Genomic DNA, 26,407 nt, shown 5'->3' on the forward strand with positions numbered 1-26,407 from the left:
CTTTGCATTTTCTGTTAAGAATTCACTCTAACAGTGGACCCACATCCATCCATGGATATACAGATCTCTCTCTCTCTATCTAGAACCTCTTCTTCTTGTCCTGTCCTTATGTTTGCCTAAACAGGTGAATTTTTTTTTTTTTTTAAAAACCTTTTCCTCCCTGATTTTTATCCATGCAAGTTCCTGCTATGCTTCCTTGGTGACCAGTCTCTCTTTTCATATCCATTATACTTTCCTTTTGTATTTGAGGCATTCTACAAGCTCTTTGTGGAGCCACACTGGTCTCTTGCCATTCTTGTGCTTCCACTGTGACAGGACAGCTTCTTGTTGGCCTTCCAATACTGTGCCCTCTTGGGCACCTTTATCCTTAAGTCTGTCCTCCCATGGCACCATATTTACTTATCTCCTTAAGTCTGGATTTCAAAAAGGCAGATTTCAGTTTTGCTGACTGCATACTTTTCCAGTGTCATGATCATAGTCTCATCCTCCACCATTTCTGCCCCATTAGTCAATACAAGATTCAAAATAAGTGATCTTCTAGTCATCCTCCACACAGATTAAGAACTCTCTCAATACTTTGTTTGACTGTGATTCTTTCAGCAGATGTGTTGAAACTCTTCCCTCAGTATTTCCTCCTAACTTTTGGACAATTGTTACTTCTTTGAAGACTGCCTCATCCACCTCTTATTCCCGACTTGGTGGTCTATAATAAATCCCAACCATTATATTCATACTGTATCTTTCAGTTTATCTTCACCCAAATCCACTCTGATTTGCTGCCTTCTTCCTCAAATCAGAGAATAAAGTGTATGCATTTTTGACATACATTGCAATGTTAGCATTGGGAGAAAGTGCTATCCTTCTGAAATGTTGTAGCCCTCAATGATGATGTTTCAGTCACAAGAGCTTATCGCAGTCACAGTGCTGCGATATCAATTGGAGCATTCGTTTCACAGGTTGCGACTTGCAGCTCACCTTGTGTTTCTCGTACTTCTTACACTTGTATAAATACATTGGACAGTTTGCATTTTAACCTACTTTTTTCCCTTTTTCATCAGTTATTGCTGACTTCTGGCTCCCTAGACCTTTCCCCATAGTTAAGCTGCTGCTTCTGCTCCTTTTCTCTCTGGATTGCTTGTTCTGTTGCTGTTTGAAGCCCTGCTTTGAGCAGTACAGGCAGCAGACAAATAATCAGCACACCATGCTCAAAGAAAGAAAAACAGGGCTGCCTTTAGTGAAGGCTATTTTCGGGTTGGGACGGCCAATCCATGGAGTAGCGGAACAGGTAGTTAGGAATTTAGAAATTGCAAAAATACACCCCAGAAGAAAGGTGCCGGAATTGTGGAAAATGCTGTTTTAAGTAAGCGTTTACCCAAAAGTGTGAAACTACATTCTGCCCTGGGGCTAGAGAACAGGAATCCCTCCAACTCTCAGCCCCTGGCCTTCTCAAGAGACCAGAGCTCAAGTGTGTTTTAGAGGTGGGGGTGGGTGGAAGATGGCAGAGAACAGAGCACTCAGATAGCAGAGGGGGGAGAAATCAAGCAACTCCCTGTCTTGTTGTGTAGAGCATACAGATGTTTCAAGAAGTGCTTCAAAGAGGTCCCTCACTTTCTGAAATGTTTCTTCATCCATGAAAATCTGTATGCTCAGTGTTTCAAGTGTGTCAAAGGCATTTAGAATACTTTCAAATGTTACATCTATCCAGGGCCACAGACCGACAAGTCACATGGGACTGATTTAGCTAACATTTTTTTTCTTGCAAACCATGAAATGAGAGCTTGCTGACAGTTTGTACTTAGTATGGACATAGCAGACAGTATACACCCTCATGTGATTGAAGCACTAAGCAGAAAACCAAAACCAAAAACTACCATGTTATCTTGTTAGTGTGACAGCCCACACACAAGTTATTACAATTTGAAGACTGACAATCCAGATGGTTTCCAAAAACAATTATTCTGGCAGCACTCAAAGGCAGCTATTAATACTTGTGTGTGTTAGCAGGGTGAGAGGCAAGCTTTTGCAAAAGACAGGCATCATAAACATAGTTCACAGCTTTTCAAGCCACAAAGCCTAGTGATGGTCTAATCCAACATGCAAAATACAAGTCACAGTACATTCTGAATTAAATTTCTGCTTCAGGTACAACAATGCTGCTTAAAAGGTGACACTTTCTAAAAATATTCATTTCTGATTTGAAGTGTAAAATAATGCAGGATCCACCAACATGCTTTGTATGTTCTTTCAACTATCAATTACCCTCACTGAGGAAAGAGTCACCTTTTCTAATTTGAATTTGTCTGGCTTCAACTCCCACCCCTGGTTCTTGTACTATCCTTGTCACTAGATTAGAGTAAAAAAATAGGAAAAACAACTAAGCTAATACATTTCTGTTTCTCATGTATGCTTACTGCCACACAATGGTGCCTTCCTACAGCACTGTTTTACATGCATTACCTCCTGAACTAGAAGTATGGTACACATGTTAATCTAGCACTGTACCTGGGCTATGTAACACTGCTGGGAACAGATTAAACCACCAAAGCAGCTAGGTGTGGTCTAACACCCTTTTTTACCTACACTAGTCAATATATGCTCTACAAGTTTGAATGGCCTTAATGTTACTAGAGAGAAGACTATAATAATTTCTTCCATTTTCCTTTGCTTAAAAAACCCCCACTTACATGGATTAGTACCCTATCTGAGTGGGGCCAACCTCTTTGGCAGGCATGCAAAATTAGACCCACATCCTCCCAAAATGCAACTCCAATCTACTTCCTGACTTGTTCTTTCTTTCCTGTGCTCCCTGCCTGAATTGCTGCTTTGCTTTCTGCCACCATCCCTCCCTGCTATTTGCCACATGCCACAGAGAAGCCACTCCTACTCTATTTCATCCTTCACTCCAACTGTTTTTTTTTTGTACTGTACTGACATGTACATTTAGTTATTCTGAGTGAGAAAGGGTCATATTTAAAAGAAGAGAGGGATACAGGAAAGGATATTTAGGCCACTGTCCCACACAAAGGACTGCTGAAACAAAGCTGCACACTTGTGCCAACTCCCGTTCAATTCATCGGGATTCTAGGAATGCACTCGTGCACGGACCACTGAAGTAGACTGAATTCAATTCAAGTCATTCTTGAAAGAGGATCAGGGCATAAACACTTAACAGATGCACTGTTCTGTGAGGAAGTGGGTCTACATTCCCATCTTTGCAAATCAGAAATAAACATTATACATATTAAATAGCTTTCTTACCTCCCATGATGGGTTAAAAAGATCATTGCATACTTCTTCACAAAAGCTTTCCAAAGGCCATTCATTTACCTATTTAAAAAAAAAAAGTATTTTACAAGTTAATGGGGTTAATCATTTAGGAAGTTTCCCGCCAGTGAGGCCTCCAGTAGGATTATTTCTTTTCCTTAAAAGAAATAATCACACCATAGTAACTTTCTCCTACTTCAGTTAGAAAGGAACTAAAAACTTTCCTAACGATACAATATTTTTTAAGGGAAACACATTAAAAGATTTTATTATTTATTTAAGAGTTTACACCAGGGGTGCTCAACCTCTGACCTACAAGTTAAGTGTGGTCTGTGGAGCCACCGTATCTGGCCCATGGGGCTCCCCACAGGGTGGGAAATTTGGCACCAGGGGAGCAGTTGCCATTGATACAGCCACCCTCCCCTCACCAAATTCCCAAATCCCAAGCCCTACATGGCTGGTCACAGCTGGGCCATGACCCTTCCCTGCATCTAGATCAGGGCCAGTTTGGGAGCAGACCATGTCCCTCTTCCTGCCTCTTCCCTCTTCCCCACCAAGCCACACCCCTGTTCCCCATGGAGCTAAGTCATGCCCCCTTCCCAGCAGGGCCAGCTTGGGCCCAAACCATACCTCCTGCACCCTCCACCCCACAGATCAAGCCATGCTCCCTTCCCCTCCGGGTCTGAGTTGCAGCTAGGCTCCCCCTGCCCCTCTCTGCATGACTAGGTGGTGCACACTGCCAGGGTTCTTGCAGTGATGGTGGTGGGAATTCTTATACTAACTATAAGCCTCCACCTCCACCCCATACCTGTCCACTCTGCTGACTGGTAAGTGGTGGTATGTGTGTGTGCATGCACAGAGATTTGGGAGGGGGTGGGGGGGGGCAGGGGGCACAGCACACCTGTTATGGAACTCCTGCTGTTCCTTCAAGACTCCCAGACTGTCTAGGTCTATGCAGCGTGACTTGAATCAGTACTGCCCTTTGCACAGTCCAAGGGAGAGTTTTGTGCAAAGTGTAGCAGGATACTGTAGAATTCCTTGACAGCTCACCATCGAGCAGGCTATTAGGGAGCCAGCTACTCTCCCTCCCTCCCCATTGGAGACAGAGGGGAGGGAAAAGTGGGGAACTGTGGGATATTGGGAGTCCCAGGGACTTCCAATGCATTGCACTAAACAGGCATTGTAAGTGGTACTAAAAAACAGAAGTGCTGTTTGAAAGAGTGAACAGTTTGCAGCAGAATCAAACTGCTTGAATGTCTATACTTTGGTTGTTTATTGTTTGTGCAGAAGAAAAAGGTGTTTTTCCCGATGCAAATGTAATGCCTGTCCATAGCTGTGTAACTGCAGCATGTATGAGCCCTCACACTTCCACTCCCTAAAGTTAAAGGATACAAGGCCGTGACGTCTCCCAATTAATAAAGCAGAAAGATAAAAAGCAATAGATAAAAATTTAGTAGTGTTGCCAAAATGTTTAGACTTGCAAAAAGCTGACGTAGTTCATTTGGTAATAATGTGACTTCCTTTGGAAATGATCAGCTTTCCTCAGGTGGCTCTGACACAAAAGAGGGAGGTTTCTTAGCCTCTCTCTATTCTTATGGTTTGCAAGCTTTGTCTTCACACAAAAATAAGGTTCGAGTCACAACTTGCCATCATGCAACTCCATCATCTGCTAAGTCACCTTTATGTACTGTTTAAGCAACTTTTTTTTGGGGGGGGGGAGTTGTGTTTTTTTTGGTTTTGTTTTTAAACTTGCAATGCTTGCACATAAAGAAAGGATATCGCAGTGGTAAAGCCACTAGCCTAGGAGACCCAGGTTCTGACATTATATTGGCATGTTGGATCAGAATACAGTGAACGTTTACCAACCAGAGTCAGCAAGTACACAAGCCTCTCAAGTTCTATTATATACATTACACACACAAAAATACAGAACAGAAACCATTTCTGTACAAGTTGATAGTTCTGTATCTGGGTAAAAGGGTCTTGAAATGACATTATATCATTTATTTTTAGATAGCTCAACACAACTCCATAAAAATAACCGAATTTTAGAGCAAAGACTACCAACTGGCAGCTACTCAACGTCTAGCCATCAGCAAAATTAAAAATAAAAGCCAACTGAACAACTTGTGAGATGCTGTCATTGCTTCACAAACAATGCAAATTAGTTTTATACTTTGATTTATGGCCTAGTTCAAAGCTTCAAATCAAGATACAGATTTTTTAAAATAAACTTTAGCTAAGGTCTGTAAGTCTGATAAAAAAAAAAAAGCATATGGGTGTAAAAAATAGTTAAGTTATAATGGTTTCATTATGTTTTGCCTCTTACCAAATACAGCCAGATCAAAAGTTTGGGGGTGGGGTTTTTTTTTTTTTTTTTTTTTTTTTGTTTTCACTTGCCTAGCACAGGCACTATTAGTAAATTTGCCTACTGAACAAATAAGCCAGACTGTTGTCAACAAATGCTTACTGGATTGTAATATGCATTAATTTTTCACCATGTGAAATGCAGTTTCAGAAACATACTTTAGTTGTAGCTGTAAATTGATTAGACAATATAATTCCCTTTTCTGTTTTTGGTAAATTAATGTCAAAATGAACTTAAAATCAACTTATCAGCCAAGGTCAAATTATGTCACTCTTTAGAACAGAAGGACATACTGTACCTCTTCTGATGTATTATCTACCAAAACTTTCGAGTCAGCGGCAGGCTGGCTGAGGACAACATTTCCTACTTTTCTTCTCTTTTCTTCTGGTTCCCCATCAGTACTATCATTGCTAAAAAAGAAAATTAAAAACACATCACATCATATCCATGAACCTTCATGTACAGAAGTAGAAATGCATAGTATTTTATTATTCTTTAGAGTTTTGGATGAAGAAGAAGAGTTTAACAGGAAAAGTCAAAACTTAAATTGTCATAAGTAACAAAATGTTAGTTACCAAATTCATAGATTCATAGGATGTTAGGGTCGGAAGGGACCTCAATAGATCATCGAGTCCGACCCCCTGCACAAGTAGGAAAGAGTGCTGGATCTAGATAACCCCAGCTAGATACTCATCTAACCTCCTCTTGAAGACCCCCAGGGTAGGGGAGAGCACCACCTCCCTTGGGAGCCCATTCCAGACCTTGGCCACTCGAACTGTGAAGAAGTTCTTCCTAATGTCCAGTCTAAATCTGCTCTCTGCTAGCTTGTGGCCATTGTTTCTTGTAACCCCGGGGGCGCCTTGGTGAATAAATACTCACCAATTCCCTTCTGTGCCCCCGTGATGAACTTATAGGCAGCCACAAGGTCGCCTCTCAACCTTCTCCTGCGGAGGCTGAAAAGGTCCAGTTTCTCTAGTCTCTCCTCGTAGGGCTTGGTCTGCAGGCCCTTGACCATACGAGCTGCCCTTCTCTGGACCCTCTCCAGGTTATCCGCATCCTTCTTGAAGTGTGGCGCCCAGAATTGCACGCAGTACTCCAACTGCAGTCTGACCAGCACCCTATAGAGGGGAAGTATCACCTCCCTGGACCTATTCGTCATGCATCTGCTGATGCACGATAAAGTGCCATTGGCTTTTCTGATGGCTTCGTCACACTGCCGACTCATGTTCATCTTGGAGTCCACTAGGACTCCAAGATCCCTTTCCACCTCTGTGCCACCCAGCAGGTCATTCCCTAGGCTGTAGGTGTGCTGGACATTTTTCCTCCCTAGGTGCAACACTTTGCATTTCTCCTTGTTGAACTGCATCCTGTTGTTTTCTGCCCACTTGTCCAACCTATCCAGGTCTGCCTGCAGCTCTTCCCTGCCCTCCGGCGTGTCCACTTCTCCCCATAGCTTTGTGTCATCTGCAAACTTGGACAGAGTACATTTGACTCCCTCGTCCAAGTCGCTGATGAAGACATTAAAGAGTATCAGTTATACTCAACATATATTATACCCAACATATTTAGCAATTTGTATTAATCTTTTATGGAGAACAGTTAACATCAAAACAAAAAAGTTAATGACACCTACAACTCTGGTATTACTAGTCGCTGAGAACAAAGACATGAACAAGCCAAGCATACGGAATGCCACTGCACAGCCATTTTAGTGAACAGTGGATATTTTCATACAGTTAGGACAATTCCCTCCCCTCCCCACCATAACAGGAAAGAAAATGTTGTTTTGATAGTATAAATGAAAACATCATATCATATGTATACTAGAAAAAGTTACATAGCATTAAATTAAAAATATGCTATTGGCAAACTTCAAAAACCATAATTTGGACTCAATCATTACGTGTCAAGTAATGAGGAGGGCAAAAATGTAAATGTAACTACTTCTGAAAATATATATTCTTAAAAAAGGGTTAAATTTAGATGTGGCTCCAGAGTATTAAAAAACAAAACAAAAACAACAACAACCACCCAAACAAACCTCAACTGCAAGATTACACAACAGCTAATGTTTTACTGTTAAAGCTATTGGAAATCACTTGAATGATTTAGGGGAAAAACCCCCAAAAACCAAAAAGGTTATTGAGTACATGTTTCACTGAAAAGATAAAAATTAATCACAATTCTTGATTGTAACTAGTCAGTGATTTTCAGCCAGGGTGCCAGTGCACATGGGGTGTTGCCAAATCCTTTGAAGGGTGCCTTGAGGTATGAAGAGATAAAAGCAGATAAATAAACACTCAGGCTCAGGCCTGTCCCTGCCTGAATAATTCCCCCCCAACAAGGAAGTAAGCACTGTAATATGTTAGTTTTTGAATTCACAAAAGTTATGGAGAGGCAACTCAAGCTCAAAAAGGTTGAGAACCACTGCAATAGTAGTTAAAAAGAGAACTTAAGTCTAGTTTATTTCTGCATGATATGACAATCTGTGGTTAAGTTATTTTCTTTATCCTGTCACTTTTGCTTCTGCATTCTCTTTAACCTTCCCAGAACTTGATAAAGATAAAAATTTGGTGATGATACTGCAAAAACGCTTTGTTTTAGAAAGATTAGAAAGTCAGGCAGCAGAAATCTGAAACAGAGGTGGGGGGGAGGGAGAAGGTTTACACATACACTACAGAAACAACCCCCCCCCCCCAAACCCACACACCTCAAAACCTGTGTATAAACAGTTTCATTGATATTTCTCAAAGGTGTTACCAAATACTCTGTCAAATACCAAACGGCTCTTCTTACCAAGCCAGAGCAGGCTTTTCTGAGCTGTCCAATGACACAGTAACTACCAGGGAATAAAGAGTAACTATAGGTTAACTGAAATTTGAAAGACTTAACTACAGTACCTCTTCTCATTAGTTTCCACTGCGTCTCTGGATCTTTGCTTTGCAAATAGCTTAGCCATTCTTTTAGCTTTATTCTTTTGTCTACTGCTCATACCAGCTCGAAATTCCGAATCAATCAATTCAGCAGCCTGAAGAGTCTGAAAGAATTAAGAATTGGTCATTTGTCAACCTTGCCTGTAATTAACATCCTATAAACCCTGTAGCTTACATTGTTCTCACTTTCCCATACCACCCTCCATTACTTGCTACTCTGAATTTCAATCTGGCACTGCATTAAGAAATTGTGGCATTTAAGAGTTCAGGGAACAAAATAAAATTACAACTCAAGCACAATATTTCAAGTATAGTCCATTACAATGGCAGAAGCACAAATGAAGTAAACCCACTGTACTATTCCTTGCAAAGAGCCCAAGGTTTTACCTACAGGTTGTTTGTTTATAAGTGAAGCTGAAGTAGGTATATAGTCCAAATCCTCATCATTGAACAGGTCTTCAGTGTTCACTCCAATTGCAGCACCCATGTCAAGGCCAAGTTTCTTCTGTAACAGTTTTCTCTGCCGTGCTATTCTCTCTTTGTGATCAATTTCACCTTTAAAAAAAAAAAGTCAACTTTTATATGAAATCTGTGTTCGAAATGAAAGTATTCAGAATATATTTATTATGAAAGAAGACATAAAAGTTGCAATACTAATTAAAGTATCTTAAGTCATGGGGAGGGGAAAATCTTGTTGAATTCATAAGTGTATTTTGATGTACTATTTGTGACAGTTGGGACAACCACTGAAAGTATAAAGCTTTGTAATATTTCATATATTTCCTCCGTCCCTCAGGGATCTAAGTAACAACAAAAACTTGTCTAAATTAAAGCAACACTACTTTTAAAAGGAAAGTTCAACAAAAAGTTTGTTTTGAGTTTTTGGTTTTTTGTTTTTGTTTTTTTTTTTTTTAAACAGCTTCTGTGAGGCTCGTCTGAGTTTTGTGACATGTATAAAATTTTCAAAGTCTCCTACATAAGCACTTGAGGGGAAAAAAAGTTATACCCAAGGAGAACCCCTTTCTGTCAAACTGTAGAGCCTGGCTCTACGGGAACTAAAGATTTAGTACTGCTATTTTGTGTACACACCCTTGCTGGGTGCATCCAATTTTTCAAAAATACATTTTTCTCAATGTCCCTCTTAACAAGAAACCAAAATAATTTAGGGAACCACTGGCAAATTAAGAATTTCTAATATTTGGGTGGGGGAGAGGGTGGGTTTAAATCAATATAATTTAAAGAAGAGCATATACTGTGTGAAAACAGCTGAACTTCAAGTTTTCCCTGAAAGCACTGTTTTCCAAAACAGGACCCAATTGTTTCCTATGCTAGTTTCCCTAGCACCAAACTTAACCTTATAAGTATTCAAGGGGAGAGAGGCTGAAGGGAATATAAAATTTTATTTTTAGATTTTATAATGAGGGTCTGTTCAGAATCTCATTCTAGGTCTACCCATAAACTTTATGCCACACTGGGTATGGTCTCATCTGTAAAGTGAAGATAATGCTATCAGTCTCAAAAATTTTACAAAGCTTAATATTTGAAATGCTTAGCACCTAAATAGCATTATGGTTAGGCACTCCAAGTCTATATTAAATGAAAGAGGATTTTGAAGCTTGAACCAAGTAGGCCCCCAAAACAAATGTGGAAATCTAACAGGTAAACTGCCCATGCTACATTTTATTTTCTAGACTTGTACTATGAAAGCCACTCTGAAACAAGGTCAACCCTTAATTTTTATCCCTATTATTTTGACTGCTGTGCTTCCAGGGGGACAGATGAGCAAGTGAAACGGAAGCTTCCGCAACTTCATTATCCAACTGTGAGATTAACACACCCTTTAAACCGACCAATTTAGAGTTGTGTGGGTGGTTGACATTACCAGGAAATTTGGGAAAACCAAGATGGAAGGATTTAAGTCAGGTACCTCTGCCTATAAATTCTGTAAATGCATAAGTTACATGCCGTAAAACAACATCAAAACAGGGAAAATTCAGGAACTCTGCTACCTAGGACACACTACTTCCATTCTACCATCACTCTGGGTCCTATCATGAGTCTATCCTCATGCGGGTCTGACCAGACCCAGGGGTAGCACTGGGAGTCAGAAGGTGGGATTTTGTAGGCGGTATGTTTGACACCCCTTGTTTAGAGGAAGTATGACTTCTACACAAACTATAATCAAAAGGTGGGGCCTGAATTTCAAGACTCTGGATAATTTTAATGCTCATATTTACTATAGTTGCGCACATTAGTAAATATGTATACACAAATAGCTGTTTATGCATGCAACAGTTATACATACGAACATTTCATCATTATTTTGTGCTTAACTCTGCATATTAACTGAACAGATGTATACCTGCAGTTTCAAAGCTCAGACTTGTACATCTTTACTCACCAAATTATTAGCAAACTGATTCATCAGAAAAGTATTTTGCTTACTAAAGTAATTAAATGAAATTGTAAACTCAGTGTTCTCTATATTCAGGATACCAAATTGTAAGAGCTGCCAACTACTTCCTGGAAGTAATCTAGAATGCAATACAAGTGACTTTCATGAGAAGATTAAAAGCTTAAAGGTAATGGGTATTTATTTTGTTACATATTTGACTGTTGTTGTTAATGTTACTAGGACCAACAGCATGTGCGACAGCCATGGCAATCTAGAGTAACTTAAACTGAGAAAATATCTATATTAAAAACTTTCAGGTATTGAGAAATAAGCATAGCACATACTTTTGCTCCCTTGTATATGACTTTGTTCATCAAAGAAATAACCTCCCTAATCTATATAGGTTGTCCGATTGAATATCTGTCAGTAGCCTGTTGCCAAAGTTTAGAAAAGTTCCAGCTAAGTGCTTCTTATTCTCTGCTCAGTGGCACATTTTCAGTATTTATCAAATTAAAGGCACAATGGGATCTGCTCTACGATTCCAATAGTTACACCACCTGCCATGCCACACGTGTGTGGCAAGAAACATTTTTGTTGGACTGGGAATAAGATCTCAAATCGCACCCCACTGCTGGTGAAGGGCAGAGCCTGGGATCATGATCCCATGTTCCCACTTAACCAGCCAGTAGCAGGCTGACTGCCTAGAGCACCTATGGCTCAGAGCACCAGTCAGCTCATAGATACACCCTTGGGGCTGGGAGTGTCAGAGTCCTGAAGGGCTACAGAATGCTCCCACAGCCGGAAGCGCCAATCAGTTAACTGGCACTCCCAGGCACAGAAGTGCAAGGGAGCTCTTCAAGGCTCTTATGTTCCTGTAGTGGGGAGGGCCGATCAGCTGGTCAGCACTGGCCACAAAATTGATTTTGTACAATAACTTTCTGACTTGTGTAATAACTATGTACTAACACACTTTGTTTAACAACTTTGTGGCTTATTCCCCACTTTACTGCACAACTGCATGAACATGTGGCAGAGTTAGTCACATCTTAAAGTAGTAACTAAGTGATTAATCGCACCTTAAGTGTAAGATCTGCAGGGGCCATATAACCTAAACCTCATTATTAGGAGGTCTAAAGTTAGACGCCTTAGTCTGACAGTTTTTACGCTTCTTGATGTAAGTGAATATGTACAGAAGTCCATTACAAAGCTCCCTGCACCTTATTTTCTAGTACCTACACAAAACAGTAAAAAGCATAGAAGGTAAAGTGGTAACTAAAGCTAATTACATCAATAAGATGTGATCACTGAAGTTCAATTAGTGTCACTTGATACCACAAGTGAAACCATGGGCCAGATCTAGCCCCCAGTATTGTGTCACCCGGACTGCAGGATTCCTCATGGGTCTGTGGCCCTGCATGCTAGGATTGGGCCCGGCATCACCCCTTGTACTCAATCCTGGTACAGAGGGCCACAAAATGATGCAGGGACGCAATCTTGTTAACCAATCTTGGTGGGTGGAGGCAGTGCAGGGCTTCCAGAGTTCAATCTGGCCCACAGACTACCCAATGCCTTTCATTTGGCCTGCAGGGCCAAAAGGTTGAGCACTACTGAACTAAACACTTTCATTTTTCCCCTGTAACTCTCCTCCATGGAAGTGCAGAGGTTCATAAATCTACTTCCTACTGATCAGTCTCCTCTCTCCAAACTGATGTCTGTTCATTTGATACCTTTATACAGATACACAGTCAGATCCACCCAGATCTCCTCCAGTGCTTCCTCCCACCCTCAACTGCTGAATATTGCTTCGTGATCTCTCAGCCAAGCCAAAACCCTGGGGTAAAGTATTTGATTTGGGCATCTCCATGGAGCCAAATATTCAGGCAAGATTGGGCTTTTTCTCTATCCAACCAACTCATATTTTCATATTAGCCCTTACCACTTTTCCCCTCTACTATTCAGCACCATTTCTTCTGGCACCGATTGCTGCAACTTTACTCCCCTCAAGTTCAGGCACAACATTACTGCTTTGACAATATCTCCCTTCCCACTCCCACCATTTGCTCACACACCCACCCACACTAAGACACTTTACTGACAGCCTGTACAATTCAGTCCTTCCCTATCTTGCTGGTGTAGTAATATCACAAGACTGTCTATTAGGGGTGTGTGAAACAGGCCATATTCAATTCCGATTCAGCCCAAATCCAAATCTGAAGATTCGATGCCAATTCAGATAGTCAGCCATTCAGCCATAGACCCAGCTTTAAAATGTTTTTTCAACGTACCTCAAAGAACCAGGCATGGCTCAAAGTACCACGTGCTCGGTGGCTAATCCAGAAGTGGACTGGATTCACCGCTGAGCATGTGGGCCCCCCTCTGCACCCCCTAGCCATTGGCTGCAGGGGGACTCTGTGTGCCCCCCAGACCCAAGAGGCACCAGTCGCCGAGCTTGGGGGGGGCGGTGGCGGAGCAGCCGTGGACCCAGAAGTGGACTTGAAATGTGTACACACAATACTGGGCTCTGAATTAGCAAGTTGCACATGTTGGTAAATTTTATCATCTATAGACAAACATAAATCAAATAGAAAATATACCTGCTTTATCATCCTGGACCTCAAACTCTGCGCCAGCAGATCCAAGAAGAGATGCCCCATGTTTTAACAGCCGACAGATATCAAATCCATCAAAACGTAATCGATCAGTTGCAGATGAATCTTCTATAGGACTTTCTGACCCAGGTTCTAAATAAAAGGTTAAAAAAAAAATCAAAGAAAAAAAAGGTCAATAACTATTTCCTTCTCATGCCAAAATTGGAGCAGAGGTAGGGAGGAAAAGAAAAATCTATCTTAAACAAATTAAGATGCAGTACTTCAAAGAGTACAGTTTCATTTCATGTGGAAAGAATAAAAATAAAAATCACAGCAAATCAAAGTCAATGAACAGAAGACAAGGATTGATTTTTAGACCTTGGAAAGCAGTTTGTGTGTGTACAAAGACAGTGCATGAACAAAATGATTCGCAGACCTATAGAGCCCGTGAGCTAATTAAGAGTTATGAACATCCTACGAGCACTACACAAGTATGGACCTACTCAAGTTCTGAAAATTATACCCGTACCTTGCATCAGAATATGCTCTTCGAAACTAATCTGTATACAAAATGTTTGTTCAAGTTCAAAAACCTTTTGCTCCTGTAAAACTGAAAAAAAAGTAACCTTTTACCCCCCAAAAAAAGGCTAAATACAGATTTGGGGTGAGTAGCATATTAAGAGAGGTATGCAGTAGGCCACTAGATATTAATAGGACAACTTATTTCACTTACTGAAATTAGAGAGAAAACAACCTACAGATGTAGCAGTTTGACACACAGAGCATCTGTGAAAGTATAAGAAATATTTGGAAATATTCAGCAAACAAAGCAGTACATTTCTATTATGCCACTTTGCCTTTTAGTAAGTCAGCAGCAGATAAAAGTTTAAAGCAGTTGAAATCACTAAACATTCCTTGATGGAAATAGGTTACCATCCCCCACTCCCCACCTTGATAGAAGGAAAACACAATGAGAGATGAGCTGTTCTGAAGAAACAAAGGCAAGCAAGCTTCAGATTAATAAAGTTGAGAAGGAAATTTATCTGTACAGAACCTGTAAATTGTGACGGTAAAGCAAATTGTGACTGTAAAGCAGGTTGGAAAAGACTGTCTGGCAAGTTTTACACCACAGTAATCATACATTAGTCATTACCAATTTTACATAATGTGCTTAAAAGTCACCTGGTTTGGGTCTTGGAGTTGGATTCCATTCAGGTACATTTTTCACTATGGCTTCAACAGCCTGGCCTGCTGCAATACGAGTATCCCAATTTGTACTTCTTAAGTATACCAACACCTTTAAACGCACAAAAAAAAAAAAAACAACCAACAAACAAACAAACCACAAAAAACAAGTTAGTTTTATATATTTTCTTGTACTGGGCAACCAACTGTTAAATTGTTGTAGAAGGCCCCTGAAAGATGTTCAACTTAACATGCGATAGGATCCAATTCTCGACCCCAACAATCATGCGTGACAGGATGCAGTTTTGGGAATGAGGATTAGATCCCAAATCATGCCTTACTTGCTGGTGCAGGGGGAGCCTGGACCAGTTGATTGTTGGCTGTGCTTGGGACAAGCTTGGTTCTTGGCATTAACTAGAACAGCCCCATGCCAGACTCCCTGTGCACCAGGATCTATTAAAAGCCCTGGGTGCTTTGACAGGTCCTGACCACACATTTAATTTTAAGGCATGATACAAATGAGTCAAAAGATGTTCTACATTATATGTGAAATAACATCACGGCTCATTTACTGCATTATTACACCTTCAACTGAGTTGCACATGTGCCTGGTTACTATTTAAAAGTGTACATTTTAAATGCAACATGTATTGGGGGCCTAAGATAAAGATAAGTTAAATTTGGTGGTCAGAAGACTGCATTTAAAACACAAGAAAACACACAAAAAACAGAAAACCCAAAATACAGGTTGCCGCTGTTTAAACAACCCCCACCCCCCAAAACAAAAAACAAAAAAACCCCCAATGAACACAAACCTTTCATGCCGCTTGCTCAAGCAAAACAACTAGGTACCAGGCAAACAAATGCATAATAAAAGTACATGACAAATCAAGAACCAGTCACATTCGATTTGCTTTTTAAAATCTAGACTATTTCCTCAGAATACTGAGGCTCAATACAATTTTTGCTTTTTGAAAGAAACAGACTAACATTTACAAGAGGTATCAAATTGACAAATCTGGAAACTTTATAGTAATCTACCAGTATGTGTCAACCCTGAAGGACCTTTTTTTTTTTTTTTTTTTTTTTTTTTTTTTTTTTTTAGGTGAAAGTGATTAACACTCACTGTGATAAAAGTATCAGTTTTGTAGACTTGTGCCCCTCCTTCCTACCTCATGAGAGAGCAAACCAAAACACCAATTGGCATCAGTTATCAAACAAATACATATTTTTAGTATTTTCACTGGACTTGACTAGATTTAAAAATCTAGAAATAATGAAAATCTGTCTCTTTTCCAGTCCTTTTAGAATTATCGGGGTGATCACACAATTTCAGATTGTAAAGCTTCATCACAGAAGCAATTTTTTCCCCAACTACCAAGGTAGCAACAGGAAACTAAACTCATAATTAGATTTCTCTTCATAACTTAAATTCCTCACCTTGTACTTGATTGTCTAACAAAGTATAAAATACACAGTGAAACTGATCTTATGTGATCATCTCAGAGGCTGATAAATCACCTGCTTAAAAAGAGTAGTTTTCTAATAAAACTTAAAAAAAAAAAAGTGAAGCAGAATTGCATTTTGTACACTTGGGAAGCTTTAATGTGGTCTCTTAAAAAAGGAGATTAATCAAAGGCTGTTTGGCAATGTACATGAAAACTATACATGCAAGTCTAACTGATAAATCTAGTTTTATCTTCATTAGTAGGCAAAACCCCCTACTGCATTAAGAATAATAATAAAAAGCTTACCTTAGATAGCAGATTGTTTAATTCATGGGGATGGAGTTTCACCACCTCTCCAAGTTGTTGAGCAGCTGCTTTTCTTGTTACTGGTGTTGTACCAGTGTCCAGTAAAATAAAGAGACGATCAAGTCTAAACACGGGCAAAAAAAAAAAAAAAAATGCAAGAGGATTACATTTTTAGTTTATTTGGCTCATTTCATTAGTATCAGCCCATCAGACCCTCTACCATACTTGATGATTTGCAGGGAGCTGGATGTATGAGGAAAGACAAGATGTAACCCAAGAAGTCAGTAATTAAGTTTTTTCCTAGTAAACAATGTACTCAATTTGAAAATGTTCAGATTGATAAAGAGATTAAGTAGTGAAGGAAAACCTTACATTAGAAAAGTTCTGGTTACTTGCTATTAAAAAGCGTCTGCTGTAAATTAAAACGTGATTCACTAAGTTATAATCATGATCAAGCAACTGCTGATATCAAATAGAGATTTTAACCTTATTCTGAGAACAGAAATAATTTTAAAAACTCAACAAAATTTTGCTGTTAGACTGGAAGGAGGTTGTCATGTGAGTGTCTTTCAAGAAAACCCAGGAGAAAAAAAAAAAAAAAAAAATGTGAATACCCTTCATTAATATCTCTGTTGGAAAAGAAATGCAAGCTATAACCTATTTGTCAAGTTCAGCTTTTTCTTTGGACACTGATATTGCCCCATTCCTTCCCCATGCGAGTACACAGATGTGCAATCACTAAATTGGGAGGGTAACTTTAGCTTAAATACCCCAGAACAAGTCAATATGATGCTCTTGACCTTTTTATCTGGGATAGGACAACATTCTGGCTACTGTAAAATATGTTCCATGTACTATTTTAGCTCATTATTAGCTGAGCTATCATGAGATTTTTTTAAACAAAGGATTCAGAGTTTGAGAGTCTCTTACCTAAAGAAATTAAGATAAAAGCATCTGCTATTATGATTTAAGAATCTCCTGATTCCCTTTCAGACCTACTTTTCTAGGTTTCCAATTCCCATTATCAATTCAATTGGTTTTTACTCAGAATGCTGTAAAATGTCGATCACCACCTGGAATCTTTAAAACAAAGTTAAATATGTTTCTAAAAAGCCATAACATAGCTCATCCCTGAATTACTGGGCAAAATCCAGGAATACCGGGTGAGGGTCTTTTGTGATGGGGGAACAGCTAAGTCAATTTTAGTTTTCCTATCGTAGGGATACAGAAGCTTTTCAAACACTACGCAAGTGAAGCACTTCAAAAAGAGAGCAGACATACAGCCCCTTGCTGTGTTCCCAGCTGGACAGCTTTAAAGCTGCTGTGGCTGCAGTGTGCTTCCTAGCCAAGGGCCATGAAAGGGCTACTACCTTCTGTGGCTGTCCTCCGCATAGGAGCAAAGCTAACCATTAGGGCTGTGCAAAGCTTTGGTTGCCAATTTGATTTGGTGGAGATTCGGCAACCAAAGCTCTAAATCTGAATCAAATCGGGAGACCCATTAATCTCTACAAATTGAATCAGAAGCCTCCGATTCAATCTGAAGATTCAATGATTTGGACAGACACGGCTGCGTATGTTTTTTCTACATACCCCAAGGTACCAGGCAGCTTGTGAACAGAGATGGTGGGGTGGATGGAGCGTCCCCAGGGGGAGAATATGCTGAAGGACTGAGTTCTCTCCTGTCCCACCTACACAGATAGCATGCACGTAACAGGAAGTGCTTCCTAACAGTAGTTTCCAATAGTTACTTTTGGAGCACTTGCACCAGTTTTTGAGAATTTCAAAGGACATGTATCAAAGGACCCTGCTCACCCTTTGAATCATTTCAAATGTTATGTTTAGAGGTGTGGATAGACAGCAAAAATTGCTGTAGTTAAAGCTGTAGCAAAAGTTAGCATGTTGTACCTAGTATTACATATATAAAAAAAAAAAAAAAAAGTCACCACCATCACAAACCTAACATTTTTGGACTAGCTGTTTACTCTGGTTAGGAAACAAAGATTAAATAGCTTCTTTAACTTTACAAAACCACAAGCATTTGAAATAATCGAAAAAACGATGACATTAATGAGATACGTTTCTTTAAAGAGAATATTTGTATTATTGTTTGAAACCAATTGATTTGTAGCTGTCAAAATGATTCAGTCCTAATTATGTTTTAGTGTTCCCATTCTTAACGTTGGTCCTAAATTTTCATTTGTTCAGCTCTTCCTTGTAAATTACATGCTTCTGTCTTACACAGTCTCGGCTATTTTCCGAGTAGTCCATCTTCCTTCATCTACAAATTCTGAGCGTGTGCAAACTTATCAGACCACTTCCCCTGAAGAAGAGCTCTCTACGTATCAAAACAAAAAGATCATGACCCATCCTTAAAAAAAAACTGTAATCTTAATTTCAGTATTAGTTGTATAGGCATAACATACTTAACAGCTAGACTAGGTCCTTGGTCTTCCTATTCTAAATAAAAACCCAGGGTTTTTTTTTGTTTTAAATTAACTATCAGCTATAAGAGGACTTTCTTCTAAAGCTGCAATGCTTCTACCACTCCACCCTCATACACAGCTCTGCTCTAATTCACCTGAAATCAATGGCAAAAGCCACCTTCCATTAATGGACATCAATAAATTTAAAGATTTCAATTTACAATTCCCACTGTCAATCATTGGGAATGGAACTAGTCCAACTCCCACCAGCTGTTGCATTTTAAACCAAAGAATATGCTTAGTTTTCTTCCAGTTTCACTGATGCACAAGTTTTCAGACAGGTAACAAGGTATTTTTTAAATATGGAAACTAAAACAAGCAGCACTACTTGACTACATAAAATTTTAGAAGCAATGATCTGTTAAAAAAAAAAAATTGATAAGTTTGTACTTTGTTTTTCTTCGGTCTTCAGAATAAACCTGGCATAAACCCATCTATAATAAGAGATTCAAAGGAAGGTAGCCTACAAATTTTGGTCTTTTATTTTTAAATGCAACTGCCCATGTCCTTTTAAATAAATGAATGAATAAATAAACAACATAATTAAACTTAACCAGCCTCTCAAATGGTATGAGTTTAGAGTTTTATACTGCAAAAGGTAGACATCAAAGCAGTCATTCACATTTCTAATCAGCTGTGTGGCCCTTCATGCAGTTTAGTTGTTTTTTCCTTCTGGATTTGATCATATAATCTGAAAACCATCATGCAAGCTTGCAAAAATCTAACAACAACTCTGCCACCTAGCGGACTTTATCAGTGAATACTTCCATGCTGAGGCCCTTGAAATTCCATAAATTAGGCTGGGGTTAAAAGAATCACATTACTGGACTCCATCCCTTAAATTTCATACGAGTCCCACTTTATGCACCTTAGTCCTTTTGTGGATCCTGACCATAGCCCCCTATTCATAATTGTGTGTTGTTCCACAAAGATTGAAGGCAAAAAACACCATACCTGCATTCATTAAGTGATTTTAAAAAACAAAATAAAACAAAACAACCCCCCCCCCACCTCTCTCAATACAGGAGTAAGAACTAAAATGTCTAAACAGCATTCTGCAAGGGGGTTAAGCAGGTCTGGAGGGGTTGTCTGTGCAGGGTAGGGGGCAGAAGTAGCTTTGTCAGGGTTTGGAGGGGGAGAATGCAAATGGGAAGAACAGGGCTCAGAAGAGTGGTTTGGTTTTCCCACCCACCGGGCTGCCATCCAAATTCATGCAGACATGAATTGGACTGGGTTAACCTGTTCCCAAAATAAGTTATTTCATTTAAGTAGGTGAACTAGCTTAAATTGGACCCACCATTTTTGGCCCAATTTAAGTCCCATGAATATACAGATGAGCATTTAGATCTAATCCAAGTTAGGTCAAATCTAAACACTGTCTGCAGTTTGCATATACTTCTAGCGTCACATGCGCCATAGTATTTGCAATGCAAAATTCTGCATCATTGACTATTTCCTACAGATCACTAAAATATGGTCATTACATTATGGTTTTCAGTCACCATAACAGAAACTGTATTTAAACAGATCACTTGAAATGAATGGGTTTATACTGGGGTGGGCAGAATATGTCCTGCAGGCCGGATTCGGCCTGCCAACTGACTAGATCCAGCCTGCAGCTGGCCCCGGAGTGCTCCACATGGGGCCGAGCCCCACCTGCTCCTGCCAGCCCAGGCTAACACACAGCACAGCAACACCCAGCTGGCTGCAGTTGCACCGGAACAGCCCCGCCAGAAGCTGTGTGCTGGCTGGGGCCTGGGTCAGCAAGCTGTTCTGCTCCCCTTGCCTGCAGCAGCTGCTGCTGCTCCTGCCATGCCAGTCCCAGACTGGCAAGGGGGGAAGCTTTGGTCAGGCAATTCCTGCCCAGCGCATGGAGTTCCAGCGCTAGCTCTAGCTCCCGGCCACCTTCCACCCACTCTACCCTGATCCAGTGCCTGTTCATCGAGCTGGGCAAGTGGAAGACAGCCAGGAGCTGAAGCTGGAGGTCCACACATCCCTCCAGTCCACCCACCCAGAGCAGCACAGCAGGGGGCAGGGATAGGAGCAGCAGCTGCAGGCAAGGGAAGCAGAACAGCATACTGCCCCAGGCTCTGGACCAGCATGCAGCTTCTAATGTGGCTGTTCCTGTTGTGGCTGCAGCCAACTGCGTGCTGCCATGCTCCCCTGACTTTCCAGTGACAATGTAAGCCTAGCTGGATGCAGCTGCACTGGGAACAGCTCTGCCACAAGCTGCAGACTGGGGCCAGCAAGTATGGGCAGGAGCATGGCACGGGCTGCCCCAGGTGAGGTTTGGCTCCATGTGGAGCACTGTGGTGGCAGCTGCCAACTAAATGAGTTCTGCATGTGCCCCCTGCCACCTCCTCCCTCCCCTCACCCCCAGCTGGCTCCCATGCAGCCCCCCACCCCATGCCCCATCCCGCCACCCCTTACCTCCCTGCAGCCCCGGCTGATTCCAACACCTCCCTCCCTCACAAGACAGGGCATGCAGGGAATGGAACACGCCTGTCCCACTCCTGAACAATGTTCCCCATCCACCCAAAGCCCCATAGGGAGTTTTGACAAGTTACTACGTGCAGGGGGGAAAGGGGCTCACCAAGTCTGCAGCAGCTCATCAAAACTCCCTATGTGGCTCTCAGAACCAAATAATTGCCCACCTCTGGTTTATATTCCATTAACTCTGACTTGACCCTTCTGTTCCCACAGAGCTGTAATTTCATAATTACTTTCTCAAATCAGGGGCTCATACCAAGGTCCCATTTATCCATTAACAAAAATTAACAGAGAAAAGGAACTTGTTTGCTGGTTTGATTTTTCTTGCCGTAAAAATATTTCTTTACCCATGTACATTCCCCTGTATAACCCTGGGAAGGTGAGGTATGGAAGAGGATGGTGAAAGAGAAAAGTCCTATGAAGTTATTTCTGTTCAACATTTATCCTTAAAATTCCCATCTCCCTTGCCTGGTTTGTCTCATGGGGATGATGACCCTTCCTAAATCACCTACTTGTATCTAATCTTGGAAAGGATATCCATAGGGCAACCTCTGTACTTACTGCAAACCCCAGACTGTCCATTTACCATGGGGCTTTGCTACTCAGCTGGGGGGGGGAGGGAGCTCAGGGGAGAGATTTCAGTCTTCTGCAATTAAAAAATAAAAGCAGAAACTAAAACTAACAAAAACAAGTCATCTATTCATTAGGTACTATAATACAAATCAGCAAAAATCTTAAAAATCCATTCCTGTACTTTTAAGTGCTAGCAATGTTTTAATTAAGGAACAGGCCTCATCTACAGGAGCACTGCAAGCTGCTAAGCTAGTTTTGTACAGTTCCTCAAATTTCCCAGCACTACTTTCACTTGTTCAAAGCTTTATTCTGACAAACTAGGAATTCTGGGAGAGCTTTCCACGTGTCCACCATCTGAATCTAACATTAGCATGAAACTTCACAATCTATTGCTTTGTAAGTGCAAAAAGATGCAAAAACCCCCCAAAAAACCCACCTCAAAACACACAAACCTACAAACAGGATTACAATCTGTTTTTGATGTAAAGTTCTAAGACTAAAATCGGTCCTGAAAAAGTTTCTATCATATATCAGTCAATTTTCACTTACAGTCAACAAACATTACAGATTACAAAGATGGTAAGACATGTGTTTATTCTTCCAGACAGGTATTAAGGCTATTATTTTAGAATGATGTTTTTGGTAAGTTTCACAGCAGAGGTACAGAAGTATACCAAATGCATGTAGTTTTCTACTACACCAGTCTACACAGCCGTTTTAAAAATCTCATTATTAACACAACCAGTACTAACATTTAATTAATATATTCGCCCACTGAACAAAACATAGTTGAATTAACAGAAAAAAAGGGCAAATACAATTTGCAACTGTCATTAGAGTTTTTCTTCATTCTGAAACATCCTTGTCCTTCATGTCATAAGACAACTTTGAAAGAAGTCTCAAAGTGTGCAGCTTTAACAGACTAATAGACTGCACAAATCAATAAGAACCAATACTACACAATGTTCTTTAAGTCATGCTGAAATTCATTGGTTAAGCACTTCAGATTGGAAACTACTTTAAGCTACTAAATTTTACTTTTGCCAATTCACAGTCTTCAAACTTGGCAATTGCACTGATAGGCAAGCTTGATGCAAACTCAATATGTTGCGCTTGGTTGGAATAAAACACCTAACATGACCTGGAAAAAGAAACCCAAAAAACTGGCATTTTTAGTTATTTGATTTTGTCCAGCTGGCAAGGTCAGCCAAATAGTCTGCCATTTTATGTGCTCCAATTTCTGTTGGAAACAGCTGATATCTCTTGCACACATTTCTGATGGTCCACACAAGGATACCATACCCTCAGTAGTGAAGCTACAGCTTTGTTCACACTTTTCTTCAAAACAGGTTCTGCATAATCCTCAACATAGTAAAAAAAAAAAAAAAAAAAAAAAAAAAAAGGACAGCTTCAAACCAGCTATTACCAATGATGATGGTATTGCAGGCATTTTCCCCTTTCTCTGGAGGTACTGACATGTGCTTTGTCTCATGGACTAGCACACAGTAAAAAACCCATTTTTCAGCAACAGGTTCTTTAATGTTTACAAATGTTTTTCTGTATATAAACCCTACTGTGCTAAGCAAATGCACTTTGCATGTAGTGTGTACAGCATCTAAAACACATCTGTCTTCATTTCCTCATTTGAATCGCATGCAGTATTGTCCCCAATAAAAGTAGTATTTTCTGTCAGAAGGACTGCTGTTTCCCACCCACTGCTTGGCCTGATACTTTGAACTTCCTGGTTTCTAAACACACAGCATACTAGAAGAGAGCTTAAAAATTTTCTAACTCTCCTCTTTATTTGTAGTAAAGCACCAACAAAAAAAAAAAACAAACCAAAAAACGCAGCACTGCTACAATATTTAGAATACAGTATATCTGATCTCATGAGCAAGGCTAAACTCTAGACTTGGACACCTAGCCTGTGGCACAGGCAGCCTTGTACATGGCACACAGGCAGATCGAGGAAGTGACAGGCAACACAGTGGCAGATAAAGCAGGAAGGAGAAAGCAGAGCAGCTGATCCCCTTCATCTAGTCTGCTTGATCCAAGTAGCACTCATGGGGAGCACAAGACTAATTTTTCACACTTTCAAAGGATGCTATCAAGTACATTTTTATCAATTGATCCAAACAAGATAAAAAATAAATAAATCAATGTTTGTCACAGAGCTTTCCAAACAGTGTTTGATAAAAGAGTTGACTAGGATGTGAAATGGAACATTAGTAGTGCAACAAGAATTAACTCGATAAAATTCTGTTCTATAATGCATTTGTTCTTCTGTCCTTACAAACAGAAATTTACTCACTATTTTTCAAAATGTACTTGTCCTTCTTACTCCAAATGCAATGCCTTATGCAAAGCACTCAAGATTTTTGACACAGCTTGCTTTTTGCTCAAAGTGGAAACCATTATTACATACAATGCAAGATATTATGCATACCACCACTTTCATGAAGACATACACCTCTGGAACTTTTCACCTCCCTGCTTAGCATTTATATTGTTCCTCATGTTCACCCTAGGTGTAGCCTCTTTTATTGAATAGCACTTACCTGCTTTATTCTTCAACAAGTCTTACTGAATGCATATATGCTAACATGTAGCATACCACATGCCTCAAAACAGCTAGTGAGGAATATAACAAAGTGAAACATGAATGGATCTGATGTTAGCATGACATACATTATTCTATAAGCATACATTAAATTACATCTGTTTATATATCCATTTGCAGGATTGCATGGCACTTGTTCAAATTCATGTTTTCTATGATTACTATGGCAAAATCCTAGGCTTATATATAAGAAAAGATTTAAGTCACATTTATTTCTTAGAATATGAGATCACTGGACATTTAACATATTACACAGAATACCTTTAACCACAACTATGCAGGGAAGTCCACATCTCTAAAAATAAATGAAACTTGTAAAGAAGCCTTAACAACGCACCTAGATGCAGCATGAAAATATACTTATCACCTAGTTATTGTATATGTTCACACTGGTATGTTTTCACTTTCAAACCTAAGTGTCTACATTCAAAGATAACTTTGTTTTCAAGAAATGTTTTCAATGCAATGCCTATTGACAGGACAGTACAATATTAGAGCTTCCTTTTTCCACTTTATGAAAGTGTCAGTTGTCAGAAGTTACTGTATGTTTTAAATGGTGTGAATGGGTTTTGACTATCCAGTATAAAAAGTGCAGAAGTACAAATTTATACAGCATCAATTCCGCATGTAGACCAACGTCTTGGAGACGCATGATGCTAGATACCCAAACTGTTACAAGCGCTGCAAAAAACACAGTTCCCATGCATTCTCTAGGAAGAAATTGCTGCAAGATCAGAGTAGTGTCACCCCAATATTGTGACATTTTTCATATAATAATTTTACAGCATGCAAGGGATAAAATCCTGCATACTATCTTTAACTTATGTCACAGTTATGGACTTATGTGCACACTTCACATTGTAATGTGTCATTTATGAGACATGATGATGAACAGAAGCTTCCGGGGGGGGGGCAAACAAACAAACAAACAAACAAACAAACAAACAAACAAACAGTAAAATTATAAAAGTTCATCTTGCTCACAGTGGGAATTTGTTCCAATGCCAACCTCCAGAAGCCTGCTACAGGTGCAAATACCCCATTCTACAGAGCAGTTTTGTCTTTGGAGGTTTATACAAACACAACCACATTAATAATCGGAACTGAAAAAAATCCCTTTTATAGACCAGACCTTAACAGATGTACCAACTAGTCAGCTGTTCCTTGATATTCAAGAAACTCCTGCATTACAATTAGAGAATTCTTGCATAATGGAAAAAGAATTATTTACCATGGGTGCCCACAAAATAAAAGTCATTTAAATAGTGCTCTGAAGCAGCTTGGCATGTGACAGAGCAGGGTCCTGTTCCCTCCCCACCCTGAAAAAAATGGAAGATAGTCTTGTACTACTTTTAAGTTCTTAAGGCCAATTTAGGAGGAAATATGAATACACAATTTAATTTTAAAGGGAATGACTGAAAAACAGTTACAAGAAATTCTTGTAAGAAATTTTGTATTAAAAGCTTCTAAACTAAATTAACAGTTGAAACTTTCTTAAGAGTCACTATCTTTATTAGCATTTCTGGAAAATTTTCAGTAGCAAATTAAGTTAGCATTGTTCATAAATCTTCTACTGTTATACCAAGAGATAAATATTGGGATGAGGATATGCTTTTCTTAAGGAAGCCAACACACAGACACGCCACCAACATAGATAATCCCCGAGGCTCATTACTAATACAACAGTATTCTTCCACTAGATTCAGCACTACCGAAGCCTCATCTAGAGTACTGCGTCTAGTTTTGAACTCCAC

The 26,407-nt window shown here is 39.8% G+C and overlaps 1 protein-coding gene across 1 annotated transcript in view; it reads right to left on the bottom strand.

Annotated features, from left to right (window-relative positions):
- The window catches only part of BTAF1 (B-TFIID TATA-box binding protein associated factor 1), a 96,178-nt gene that overhangs the window by 68,314 nt on the left and 1,457 nt on the right, over window positions 1-26,407 (bottom strand). The window contains exons 2-8 of the mRNA XM_014607826.3: window positions 16,488-16,611; window positions 14,731-14,845; window positions 13,555-13,701; window positions 8,957-9,120; window positions 8,533-8,669; window positions 5,931-6,042; window positions 3,259-3,327 (exon numbers count right to left, since the gene is read on the bottom strand). Coding sequence (XP_014463312.1) covers window positions 3,259-3,327; window positions 5,931-6,042; window positions 8,533-8,669; window positions 8,957-9,120; window positions 13,555-13,701; window positions 14,731-14,845; window positions 16,488-16,611 — 868 coding nt within the window. The remainder of the gene's footprint in view (window positions 1-3,258; window positions 3,328-5,930; window positions 6,043-8,532; window positions 8,670-8,956; window positions 9,121-13,554; window positions 13,702-14,730; window positions 14,846-16,487; window positions 16,612-26,407) is intronic.

The sequence above is a fragment of the Alligator mississippiensis genome, chromosome 6, assembly GCF_030867095.1.
Source record: "Alligator mississippiensis isolate rAllMis1 chromosome 6, rAllMis1, whole genome shotgun sequence".
Lineage (NCBI taxonomy): Eukaryota > Metazoa > Chordata > Crocodylia > Alligatoridae > Alligator > Alligator mississippiensis.